Source organism: Artibeus jamaicensis, unplaced genomic scaffold, assembly GCF_021234435.1.
Source record: "Artibeus jamaicensis isolate MK-2021 breed Jamaican fruit bat unplaced genomic scaffold, CSHL_Jam_final contig_1284, whole genome shotgun sequence".
Classification (NCBI taxonomy): domain Eukaryota; kingdom Metazoa; phylum Chordata; class Mammalia; order Chiroptera; family Phyllostomidae; genus Artibeus; species Artibeus jamaicensis.
This window is the reverse complement of record NW_026521249.1, coordinates 2,634,151-2,647,899: the sequence shown is the minus strand read 5'-3', so window position 1 is coordinate 2,647,899 and position 13,749 is coordinate 2,634,151. Positions and strand designations below refer to the sequence as shown.

General features: G+C 36.1%; 1 protein-coding gene across 5 annotated transcripts in view; it reads right to left on the bottom strand.

The window, feature by feature from the left end:
- Positions 1-5,417: 5,417 nt before the first annotated feature.
- Positions 5,418-13,749, bottom strand: part of CCNT2 (cyclin T2) — a 51,921-nt gene continuing 43,589 nt past the window's right edge. For 4 of the 5 annotated variants that reach the window (XM_037167205.2, XM_037167206.2, XM_037167210.2 and 1 more), the window contains 2 exons: positions 9,695-9,765; positions 5,418-9,249 (listed from right to left, as the gene is read on the bottom strand). In XM_037167205.2, coding sequence (XP_037023100.2) covers positions 7,822-9,249; positions 9,695-9,765 — 1,499 coding nt within the window. In that variant the 3' untranslated portion in view covers positions 5,418-7,821. The remainder of the gene's footprint in view (positions 9,250-9,694; positions 9,766-13,749) is intronic. The other variant, XM_037167207.2, reaches the window with a different exon arrangement.

Sequence of the window (13,749 nt, the reverse complement as noted above, 5' to 3'; positions counted from 1 at the left end):
CAGCACCCAGATATTTGACCCCATATAGCTTCCTTAGTACTAAAAAGATTTGGAAGGACAATGGAGTACAGACAGGTGGGGGTTGGGAGGGCTACCATTACGCACATCATTTAATTCTTGCTGTTGTTTGGGTTGGCAAGTAGTGGATGAAGAACAGGGCTCGGAGTTGAATAATTTTCTCAAGGTCACCCAACTGGTAGGTGGGAGTTGGGACTGCCACCCAGATTTATCTGACTACAGAGCACTTTGCCTGCTACCTCCCAGATTTGCACTTCATAAATAAAATCAGTTACATAAACTTTACTCAGTGGTGTGAAGACGTTTTCACTGTTATTACTTTCTCCTCTATGATCATCTCTCTTTTCTGTAAGTACAATGCACTAAGTTTTTCACGTTTTAAAGTGCATTATGTGCTGAATCTCCCTGTATGCTCTGGACCCCACGCTCAACCAAAGGAAATTTAACTTCTTGAGTAAACTCCTGCAAGTACTTCCAACTCTATGGCATTTCCCTTAACCTGAGCCTACTTGAGCCCCTACCATCTCCCAATGGCTGATTTAGGGTCTGCCACTGTGGAAGAGTGAGCTCTAGAGTATGGAACTGGAGAATACGCTGTATTCCACTTCCTTGCTTCATCCTGTCCCTCCTGCGTGGCCACTACAACAGCCCTATCCTTCCATAGTGTAGTTGGTAGCTCTGAGAAATAAAAACCCACTTAATCAGCTCAAAGAACCACCAAAAGCCTCTATCACGTACTTATTGGTCAGGTGTTCCTCTAACTTGTCACACTTGTATTAATTCAATTCAAAGCAGCTACATAAGGTAAAAACTTGTATTTATAAAGGCTTACCAGGTGATGTCAACTTGAAATCACCTGGTGTTGGTAGTCTACGTTTTCATTTGTACTGAACAACGTTAACAAATCTTTATGGCAACAGAGTGTGACAAGTTGAAATAGCAAACATTGAAGAATGGCTAAGGGTTGGCCGAAAAGTCCATTTGGTTTTTTTCTGTAAGATAAGACACATTTCATTTTCATCAGTAACTACTGAATACTTTGAGTGTGTCAATTATCTCCCATGTGTTATAACACTGATTGTTCTCAGTTAATGTCTTGATTTGATCATCATCAACTTCAACTGGTCTACCTGACCACGGAGCACTGTCCATTGAGAAATCTCCAGCACCATACTTCACAAACCACTTTTGACACATTTGGTAAACCATAGCACTTTCTTAGTACACTACACATCTTTATTTTTACTTGCACTTCAGTTGCATTTTTACCTTTCTTGAAACAATGAAGTATAATAGCTAAAACATATATTTTCATCTTCAATATTAAAAATGACTACATAAAAATTCAAATTTTGATTTTTTTAAATGCACTCTGATATGACAGCTATTACAATACAATCTAACAAAATTGTTTCGAATGAAGTTAAAGACAACTGAACACTACTAGAGCCATCTTACGGGGAAAAAAACCAAATGAACTTTTTGGCCAACCCAGTACTTTGCCATCACTACTCAAGCTCATGAAAAATGAAAAGAAACTGATTTCAGGTATATGCCTGGATATTTGTGTCAGATCTACATACGCCTTTAAATTTCATGGCAATATGATAAAAAAACCCTTGTTAATGAAGCCCTACATTGCTGTGAAGGTGGTGTTGGGGAACAGGCAGGTCCATATAGTCTTCAGTGGAATTACCAACTTGTAACACTTCTAAATAAAACTCATGTAATTTATTAAATGTTACCAAAATAAGTCTTTACTGGTGTTATCAACCGAAGACAAACTTTTTAATGTGACTTCAAAACATTTATTTTACATTTAGGCTTAACGTGCATTTTAGAATAACTTTTCTATCCTAGTGCTATCTTATTAAAGCCATGCAAGGCTTCTGTCTCTCAAGTGGAAGGTGCAGGAAAATGAGTGGGGGAGGGGAGCAGGAGGTTGGAGGAAAGCAACAATATTAAAGCAGTTTATTATTAAATTTCTCATGGTTAATTCCCCTTCTAGACAATTGCAACTACTCTTTGCTGTTTGTGTTGATGCAAGAGGTTAAACAAACAAAAAAACCCACAAAGTATGAATTAAAAATCCTGTTAACAGCCCTGGCTGGTGTAGCTCAATGAATTGAGTGTGGGTTGAGAACCAAAGGACTGACGGTTTGATTCCCAGTCAGGGCACACACCTGGGTTGCAGGCCGGGTCCACAGTGGGGTCCATGTGAGAGGCAACCACACACTGGTGTTTCTCTTTCTCCCTCCCTTCCCCTCTAAACATAAATTTTTTAAATCTTTAAAAAAAAAAAATCCTGTAAACAGTAGGCAAAGCACACACTTAAATTTAATGCACGTGGATTGGCCTTCATCATTCCCTCTTAATACCCCAAATATACATATACCTTTATTGGGATGCTCTCCCACATCATCTACTTTTAAAAAAATGTAAATCTTTTCCTCTCTTCTCTTGTCTCATTTGTCCTTTTTAGCCCTTCCCCATTACCTAAGGCTTAAACTTCATACCCTGGGATTGGTGCTATCACCAACATTCCGTAGGGAAGAGAGTGGTGGGGCCAAGATTGGAATGCAGACGATTCGATCCCTGAGGCCATACTCCTTGATGGTATCTGAAGTTACTCAGAGTAACATGTTAGAAACCTTATTTCCCAGGGACTGAGTTATTTCTGATTCATATTAACAAGACTTGGATTTACATGGTTAATGCACAAATTTTATTAATTCCTTGTAAGAGATACCAAGCTGAAATTCAATGACTAACTGAATTCATGCCGTATACATATATATATTCCTGTTTTGGGTTTTCTATCAACAAATATCCTATTCAACAGTCCTTGGGGTATTTTGAGAACATTCAGAAAATGAAATCCCAGTCATTGTTAATTAACATAATGAGTACATGTGAAGTTTTTCAAACCAAGTGAAACTGCTTGAAAAACACACCTTAAAAAAAAGAGAATGTACTCATTAACAGCCAAATCAAATTAAGCCAACAAGTAAACAGGTTTTAAGTGAGGCTTCCCCCCAAAACTTGGAAGAGAATTACACAGCCTTCAGAATTTACTTTTGAGACTAATGGATCACAGTGAACAGGTGAATTCACCTTTACGGGAACAAAATTAGTCCTAGCCACACCATCTTTAAGATATCTGTTTACCAATCTACCTCAAGAACCTGTCAGGCAGAACTGGTAAATTACACAGGACAGAAAAAAGAAGTCACAGGTATAAAAGCTAGCTGTGCCCAACTCTACATTGTAGAAAAATGAATGCATGGTGTCAAACTGAACAGTCTGAGCACCCGAGACCCACTGGCTATAAAGATGTTTTAGAAGCAAACTTCTCTTACAAAACAAACGAACTTCTGGGCTTACGTGTCAGCCTATAAGCAATCAAATTTCAGATATTAATGTAGCTGAATTTTGATTTTTCAAATTAGCACATTCATTTGTACAGTAACTTGGCACCCTAGGCAGCCAGGGAAAGAGGTGCTGCTCTTCCGATGTAAAAAATACCTGTCTAAACCAGCCCATTAGAAACAAATGGGCACATGAAACAGCAAGGTATCTACGGAAGTTATCTAGCAATTTAAGCATGGTACTAGGGAGAAACACTTTCTGTTTAGATAAAATTTGGGAATGATGAGATATCTTGATAATAGAACTATCTTCCTTTATAATAAATACCATGTTTAAAAATCTTTTTTTTTGTTAGTGAATACAAAGCCTTAAAATATCTAATTAACCAAGGGTACTTAAAGAGTACATAACATTCATTCACATGTAAGCAGTGGTTTATTTCTACAGTTGGCTAAGGGGAAAAACTCAGCAATTTAAATGATCAAACATAACAAAAATGTGCTTTGCTTTTAAGGCAAAGCAAGGCCAAAAAATTTTTTTAATTTGGTTATCTTAAGTAGACCCCAACTAGTCATTTGTTTAGTTCTAAGGGGATAGACAGGCCAAAAATTAAGGTATCCTACTGACAAGAGAAAAACTCTGATGTTCTAAATTAAATCACAGCAGGTCAGAGTGTGGGAGAGACAGGAATAGAAAATCAGTTAACAGAGCCTAGAGCCAAAACTAAGACTGTTCACATTCCTGAATATTATGTTGAAACTTTAAATTCCAGGGAACTATTCCTACGATTATTTAAACAGAATGGGTATCACCAGATGATGCCTTGGTTCACACATGAATATTCCAGACTGTTCTCCACAACCAATACAAAAGTATATCCTAGAACTGTCCTGACTCACATTTCCAGCCCCTTTCATTTACAGCCAATGAAAGTTTCTTTGTAACAGATCACATCCTTGTTTCTCAGACTCAGCCTATGAAAGAGCCCTGTCAACCCCAAGATGGTGGTATGTGTGTTTTCTCCATCCTGCCTGCTGCTGGGGGTTTAGACTACGTGCCCAGGAGCTGGATCGTACTCTGGCTAGCCCTTTCTTTCAGAAAAACTTTCAGCCTTGAAGGTTTTTAACACTGCATAATTATAATGTTAGTACAAAATAATGTAAGCGCCTCTCATGAAACCAGGTATCACGGCAGAAATTTTCTCTGACTCTTAAGAACTCTAACCAGAATGAACTACATACTTGTCGGAAGAGCGAGATGCATCTATAAATACATTCAAAGATAAACCTAGGGGTGATAGGTACATGACTTTTCAATATTCAAATACCTCCAAAAAGAAATGGACCTCAGGTTAAACGAGAAAAAGGAACTAGGAATTCTGGAAGGTCTCAATAAAGAATACTACCACCAGTTTTGTAAAGTAGGCCTCCAAGAATATTTCTGTGAAAAGATACTCCTTTGCTTTGGTTCTGAAAATACTGTATTTTAAAGTACCTAAGGCAAATACTTAGGGGCACAGCTCAGTATTAGAAAATTAGTTGAAAGAGGTAGAAGTCAAGACTTTGTATGCAATGTGCTTCTGCATAAAGGTAACAGATCTACAATCTGGGGAAAATACAACTAAAAAACGAATCACTCTTTTATAGGCTGTTTAAAGATAATGCTTTTTAATATTTCAAATATTTTAAAAATCTCATCAAAAATGTTTCACCTTAACAGTACTTTGCACATGTGAAATTTCATACCTAAATTTGATGATACTATTTTGGTTTATGGCTACTTACAAGAAGACTCAGTAACAATGTCCATTCACTGGAGTCTTTTTCTTTGGTTGAGCCTATTGGGACCAGGTTGATGAACTATTTATGCAAATGAGATGGCTAGAGCAAATTCATAGTTATATGAATTATAAGGATTTTCACTGAATGGAATCAAAACTTAAAAGGATTTTCATATTTATCCCCATTGTGGTTTTGGAAGCTAATATCCTGTTCAGAGGTTAAAGAGTTTGAATAGCTCACACAATCCTGTAAAAATTACAACTGGCTGCCCTTTAATAAATAAAGTCATTGTAAAGATTTACATTTACAGAATGAAAAGTGTATACATAGCATTTCAAATTCAATTTTGGAAGTACTAATAAGTACTGACCCATAACAATATACACTAGCTACCTTTTTAACTGTCCATCATTAGCACCAATAAAGATTCAACAAAATTACCTTTATTCCCACATCTCAAAACAATTCTGCAAATTCTTTGTGAAAGTTTAAGTATAGTCAGTCACACACCTTAAATATTCACATTTTTTCTGTCATACTGAAAATAAGTTCACTAATTTTCTGGATATTCTTTACAAAATCTTATTAAAATTCCTGGTATTATCATCCCTAAGTATACAGTAGCACAACCACCCTATGTAGTTTCACATGATAGCTCCTTAGAGGTTTCACATCTAAATTACCAAGAACAAAACCCTTCCCTCCCTCATTTTGCCCTCAGCTTAATTCTACCTATACTAGTTCTTGGATTATGTACCACTGTCAAAGTATAACTGTATCGAAATTATCAGGTTTGTGGATACAATAATATGCCGTACAGAACAATAAAGTTACACATAATGACAAAGATTACTAAAGTTATGCAAGACAAGAACAAATGTTAGGACATGCTAGCTAGGCAAAGTCCTTAGAAAGAGGCTCCTATTATCTTAAATTCAAATAACATTGACAAAATAATGAACAAGTATCTTTAAAAAATTATAAAGCTACTTGCAAAGTAGGTAATTTCTAAATAAAAGTAGAGCACAAGATTAAACTCTTAATATTTACAACTGCAACATACTCGAGTAAAATTACAATTGTGCACATATCAGTGGCTGTTTTTTTAACATTAATAATTCATATACATAGAGGAGAAGTTAAGACAGATTTCAGTTCAACAGAAGTTGAATTCAACCCATCTCAAAGATATTCAACAACTCAAAAATTTACCACAGAATACAAGACTCGCTGATAAACCAAAGCCTATTACTGGTGTTTAAGACAAATTTTAAACAAGTTAATGTCTGTCATTTATTCAGAAGTCAGATGACTGTGCCAATTTGACCTCAACAGGAATATACTGAGATGTGCAAACAAAGGTAAAACCTCCACCAGCTGTTTACCTGGAGGCTGACCTTATTTTAAATTTTTTTCTCAGAGGTTCCTGATAAGCTATAAATACAGGTACAATGCACAGTCAGTGATCTTTTTAAAATTTATTATTAAAATATAAAAGAACCGAGAGCAATAGGTTTAATTTTATTTTTATAAGGAAGACTGCATTTACCTGAAAAAGAAATATGGCATCACACACAAATACACTTCAGGGGAGGAGTATGTTTAAGAATATGGTGTCATCCTGATTGCTAAAGGAAACACGATTCTTGTTTACTATTAAATTACGTAGTGTTAAAGTTCTTTATTTAAAAAAAAACTTACTAATTTTTCACTATGTACGTTTTGTGAATTTAGTTTTCAAATCACAGTAATCTGCATTACCATTATTAACAGCTCTGTGTTATAGTACTATAACAAACCAACAAACATTTAACTGCACTTCACATCAAGAGTATGTAAACTTTATTTTTTCCTCTTCAAGCCTTCAGAAAATTAGGGGCTATTTCAGCAGCCAATCTGGTCAAAACCTCTGAAGGCAAAAGTTCAGTGCCTCACAGTGTAAATGACCATCTGTGGCACCGCACAGCCATATGGTAGTGAAGTGTCCCCCTTCAGAGGCTTCCAGTAAGGCCTAGAGTTTAAGGTTATAACATGAAAAAGTGCCACCTTTGTTTTAGATTAGCGATGGACTCTGACAAGATAAAATAAAGTTATTCTGTATATTGTTATACTTACAAGCAGCTCCAATCCTGAGTATTTATGGTAATATCTAAACATACAAAAATGTATGTACATTTGTCTCCACTTTCTTGTAAACAGTTTTCAGTATACTGTTTTATCCCTTTAATATTGAAACATGCAAGTCATACATACAAGTATAAATACACAAAAGAAAACAATTTACACTCATTCAAAAGCCAAGCAACAACAACAAAAATATAGCTACAGTAATCAAATTATAAATAACAAATGCTTGAGGCATCTTATATTCCTAGAAGCAGCCAGCCATTCATTTTAAATGTTCTTAGCTGCAATTGTAGAAATACTGAGTTCTGCACCTTCCATGCTTTTACAGTATTTATAACACTATCATATGTGGAGATAAAGACTTGTTTACTATAATCTCTTCTTTTCAGAATGAAGAATAAAGCAGCACTTACAAATATTGAAACAGTGGCAGCAATTGTGGTGTTACCACTGCTATATCAGAAGGATTCCATTCTAACAATTTTTAAATTAAAAAAGGAAAGGAAAAATTGACCTAAACAAATGATTACATGTTCATTCCTTGGGCACTTAACAGCGAGTCCAGCATGTCGTATGTGTCTTTGTAGTCCATATGCTGGCTGTGTGTACTGTACTCGTGATTGACATCAGGACCGTTGGTCTCCACTGGCTTCTTGTCCAGTTTCACGAGGGTGCTGAGATGTCCGTAGCCCACCTGGTATGTGACAGGGGGAGGAGGGGGTAAGGGATGGTTAAAAACAGAGTTGTGAGAGGATATATACTGCTTAACAGAGGAGGAAGAACTAGATGAACTACCTGAACTTTTGGAACCTTTGATCATTTTGGAGTGATGGTTGTGGGATGCATCATTGATATGCAGCCTCTTCCTTGAAGAGCTGGAACTAGAGGAAATGCCATCACTGCTCAGGCCAACAGGACTCCTCAGAACAGTGGGTGGTATTCCATCAGCACTGTGTTTACTGCCACCACTGCTGCTGCCACTATGTGAGTGGGAATGCTTGTGACTGCTGGGGTGGTGCCGGTTTGAGGGGTGTTCCTTGTGCTTCTCTTTGTGGTCTCTACTAATATGTGGACTGGAATGCTTGCTCTTCCCACTGCTTTCGTCGGAGGAGCTGTGTCTTTCTGAGGAAGAAACTTTTATTTTCATTTTCAGTTCTTCTTTACTGGCACTTTTATCAGTGGGTGGTAATGGAATCCGTAATTTCAGAGATCCACTTTTTTCCTTCTTATCTGCCATGTATTTTTCAGGTTTTTCTGCATTTGTGATGGGAATTTTCATTTTAATGGGAGAAGTTACCGAACTGCTGCTGGTTGCCTGTGACTGCACATGTTTGTGTTGCTGTTCTACCTGGGCAGCTATATAATGATCCCTGACATCCAGATCAAGGGTTTCTAGCTTGCGTTTTTCTCTGTATTTATCTAAAGACATTTTCTGAGGAATAACTCCAGGAGTAGCAGAAATTGGTCCATGGTGCTTACTGCTCCCCGCTTTATGTGTATATTCTTGCTTAACAGACGAATGATCCGAGATTTTGTCAGGTCTGTGATGTAATCCTGAATGCAGTGATATAGAAGATCCCTGCTGGAAGCTGATGTTGTACTGGCTGCCAGACAAAGACGTCTCCTGTTTCTGTGAATATATCTGTTCTGTCCTCGCTGATTCTTGATGTTGAGGCCATTCTTGGTGTGATGACAAACCGTATGAGGTACTTGGCATTCCTGTTGCTAGCACTGACAAATTATCAGATGTATGGCTGTCTTGAACAGAAATATTTCCTGAATTCAGAGGTACTGGTGCGGGGAATGCTGATGTAGATGGTTTCTGAAAACTTGGGTTTGCAGGCACACCACTAACAGTATCTACTAAAAGAGAATTCTGGACCAAAGATGAACCAAGGAGTGGCGTTTCTGATACTTGTCCATCTACTTTTGGTTTCCTAGCCGCCTGATTAGCCTATTTAAATAAAACACAAAAGAAGCGATGACAGCGAGGAAATTTAATACACATTTCTTTGCTTATAAAAATTCTGTATTTATAGGCATAAAAGGCTATATAAAATGTTGAAAGCACTAATTTTGGAATTTGATACAGGTTAAACCCTAGCCTAGCCATCTGAGAAAGTAACTTAACTTGCCTAGACTGTAGCATATCCATTTGTAAAATGAGAATAATATTTCCATCACTGTGAGATCTATACAAAATTTATAAAATACTCAGCAAAGTTCACTGGGCACAATAGTTGAATAAACCATGTGTGCATGTATTGTAGCTTATGATACATTGTAATTATTTAGGAATACTGGAAATAATACTTAACTACAGAAATTCAAACTGGTTAGCTATGTAACTGTTAGATAAATGACAAACTGATAATTTGTTAAGCCCTGCCAATTCTTACCCTCCAGTTTCGAATCCTCTTCAACCTACTAGGCGTTTTCTCCAATATCTGTAGAAACTCATGTGTTAGCTCTAAAAATAAAATTTAAATTTATAACTTAGAAGGTTCCTTTAGGATTTAAATCTCTCAAGAGGGCAATATTAAAAAAGGATTTCAAGAATTCACTTACTTCACTATCACCCTCCTATTCAACTTTCAGCATACACAGAAGCAGACACAGCTTTGAACTAGTATTTTTTAAAGAAAAATCTCTCTGCCACCCCAATTTTATGTACTTACTCAGAATCTCTGGAAAATTTAGTAGCATTAAAAAAAATACTCCCCCAAAATAGAAACCTCCATTAGAATAATAGTAGTAATTGTTGCACGTAAGACCCAACAACAGATTTAAAATTAGTGAGCAAAAAAGTTTGAGGAAAAAAAAGGGTATTTGTATAATCTCAGCATACCTTCCTCAAGGTATTTATTACTTGCAAAGAGAAAAATAGTAACTTTACAATGGAGAAAACACCAGACACCACCTTAATCAAGTCATCATGGGTATCATTACTAGCAGTGAGACATACCAAAACGATGTAGCCCCCCGATAAGGTGCAGAGTAGGACACAACCCATTTCTGTGGTATTCTTGCCAAAACTGTGTAGCCTCAATCTAATGAGGAAATATCAGATAAATTCCAATGGAGGAATATTCCAGAAAATAACTGACCATGGAAAACTGTAGTTGGTTGGAAGAAAACAAAGGGGCATGTCAACCAACTGAACTGTGGGATCTTAAAACAGAAAAACTGGAGAATAAAATGTGTAGTTTAGCTAATATTACACTAATTTTAATTTTCTGGTTTTGATAATCATGTATTATTTATTACATGTAATGTTAATATTAGAGAAACTTGGTGAAGTGTATCTATAATCTCTATACTATTTTGCAATTTCTTTAATTTTATAGTTATTTTGAACTAAAATGAAAAAAATTCCTCCACCTACCTTTTAACTTCCTAGCAATGAACACCATTAACATATTAGTAAACTACTCTGGTCATATTTTTAGAGCAAATTTTCTTTCTTAAATTTAAGGTTAAAATTAGATGATTTACTTCTCCAAAGTAGTGTGGTTATGATCAATTAAGTATAGTTTTATACCCCAAAATAGTAGTCTTAACAAAGTTACTGGCTACTTTGAGACAAATTTTAATATCGATCTTGGTAATGCTGTAAGTTCACAAGCTGTGACAACTACTGTATTTTGCTGTGTATAATGTGCACACGTTTCTGGTCCTAACTTTAAGGAAAAAAAAAAAAAAGCCTGTGTTTTGATTTTTAAAATTCGCTTTTTATATATATTTATACACTTGTTTTTTATATTATAAAGGCATTTTAGCATTTGTTTTTGAACATATTAAGGTACAAGAAATTTTATGTACCAGTAACAGATTTACAATATTTAATGCATCATAGAAGGCCAAGAAGTCTTCATCACTGTCAGTATCAGAAGTATCATCTTCAATTTCTACATTACTTGTATCTTCTGAAGAGTCACTTTCCTCATGCCAGTAAATTTCATCATCCTCAGTTTTATCCATAGTATTGCTGATGCTGCATTTTTAAACAATTTCAGAACCACTTCTTTCTTGACATCTTTCCATGATCTTAGGATCCAATCATAAACCTGGGTGATGGATGCTTTCTTCACTCTGCCTGTGAGTGTTAAATCATTACCAGCTGGCTGCCTCCACGATATTCACTCGTTCATTAGGGCCTTAAAGGGCTCGTTTACTGACACATGAAGAGGTTGCATTTGGCCAGTTAGCCCAACAGCTATCACAGTAAGTTGGGTTTTCAAGTCCACTGCGATGCTTTTGCACTTGAACAGGAACAAGCAAAGCTGGTTTTTTAAGTAATTCTCCAGGCCTTCCTGACCAGATTTTGTGAAACCAGATTTTCAAGCCTTCTTTATTCAGCCCTCCTTTTTCATGCACATGGACAATAACTCCACTTGGAATCTTTTAGAAGTATTTTCCTTTTAAAGATAGTCATAGGTGTTTGTGACATCTGCATAACAGGCTAGAAAAACTGTAAAATGTGTTTTCTCACAACCACTCTTTAATAGCCACAGTCTTTGCTCCTTTGACATCCACAGTTGTAATGGATGGCATGTGTCCCTGATGTATCTACTGGATGGCATATGTCCCTGAGAAATCATCAATGTTTTTTTCTCATGCAATCCTTTTACCTTCTTCTTGAATCACCTTGGTTGAAACAGAGATTCCAGTTTGATGCTGCTCCAGAATCCAGGTCTTCACCTCCTGCTCCACCTCCAGCCATTTTGGGGGTTTCCCTTCTACTGCCTTTTTGTATCTCGGCATCTGAAGCTTTTCTTCCTGTGGCCTCCACAATCTGATACAGAGAGAGTGGAAGGAGGTCCAAAAAGTCTCTTGGCAGCTCTACTGCCATGCTTTTTAGCATATTTAATAACTTTTAGCTTAAAGCTTGCAGTGTATGAAAACCGTTTCAACATTTTCCAAGGTATTTTCCAATAATTTTTCCCACCTAAAGTGTATGAAGAGAAATGTCAAATGTAGCGCTGTTCACCCTATCTTATCAACTGGATAACAATGGCATCGCCTATCTTATCTTACTCTGTTGATAATAATACTCTTCCTTCATTTCGTCGAATCACTGGCCGAAATTGCTTTTGTTTCAAGTTTGTTGTAAATTCAACAAAACAGATTATATATTCTAGGGTATTATTTGCATACAGATACCATTATTGTTTTCTTTCTGGAGTTACACTTTTAACACATAACATAAATGAAAGAATTAAAAACATTTCTATAGATATGGGATTAGTACTACCCATGTATAATGCTCATCCTTAATTCCTCCCAAAAATCTGGGCAAAAAAGTGCACATTACACACGGCAAAATATGATAACTCCTGTGAAAATCTCATGAGCTTTTTGACAGTTTGGATGAAAAAAATCTAACACCCGAACTACTATTTACTTCTGCATTCTAAAAAAACCCCACCCCTTTTCTACTTGAACACTAAATAAATCTAGCAGATACATAATACTTTTGGGTCCAACATTAGTAAGAAATTGACTCAATTTCTTTAATAGGTTGGTTGTCAAAGATTAAATGTACATATGATTTCTGGTCCAAAACCACATATTCAAGCAGGCACAAAAATGTAAGCTTTGTTTTTCCTTTCTAAAGTGTCCTATTAACTTTTACAGTGGAAGAACAAAAGAATCTGTCAGATAATCAACTGCTAATATAAGTAATTAGCCATATGCATAAAAATCACAGTATATTTAAAATAGACAATACTCCTCAAGGCTAATGTACAAAAAAAAATTTCGAAATATAAAAAACACATGAGGTTTGTTATTAATCGTAAGAAGCCCCACACATAACAAAAACAAAAACTTACAGATTGCCAAGTACAAGCAAATGTTTTGGGAACATACTTTTAAATGAATTATTTCAATATACACTGATTCTTTGGACACATGCTAAAATTTAGATACATATTAGTATCTTAAATTTTGTTAATTTTGGGGGCATCAGAAAAGAAAAAGCTGCTATTCCATAATTCCTATTCAATGGCTTTCCAAATGAATAATGGGCTAGAACCTTTTAGAATGGAAGCGGAGGATATTTAGGTGACTGAACCCTGTTGAGTCAACCCATGCCAACAAATTTTATCTGTAAGGTAAAAGCAGGATAAAAGGCAATTTACTTTTTCTGGTGAACTTTATTATAGTACCATATATGAGGTCTGTCCAGAAAGGTATCTAGCCACATAATATGAAAAACAGAGACATTTAGTAAAGAAGACAAATGAAACACTGTACATAATAGGACAATGACATCGCAGTCCCCTTCAAAGCAGGCACCTTGGGACCTCACACAGTTCTTCCAATTGCCAACAGTTTCCCTGTTGTATTTTCCTGAATCGCATCGACAGTCTGTAATCTCTTCCCTTTTAGAGGTGATTTTAGTTTTGGAAAAATCCTGAAGTTGCAAGGTGCAAAATATGGGTTGTGGGGG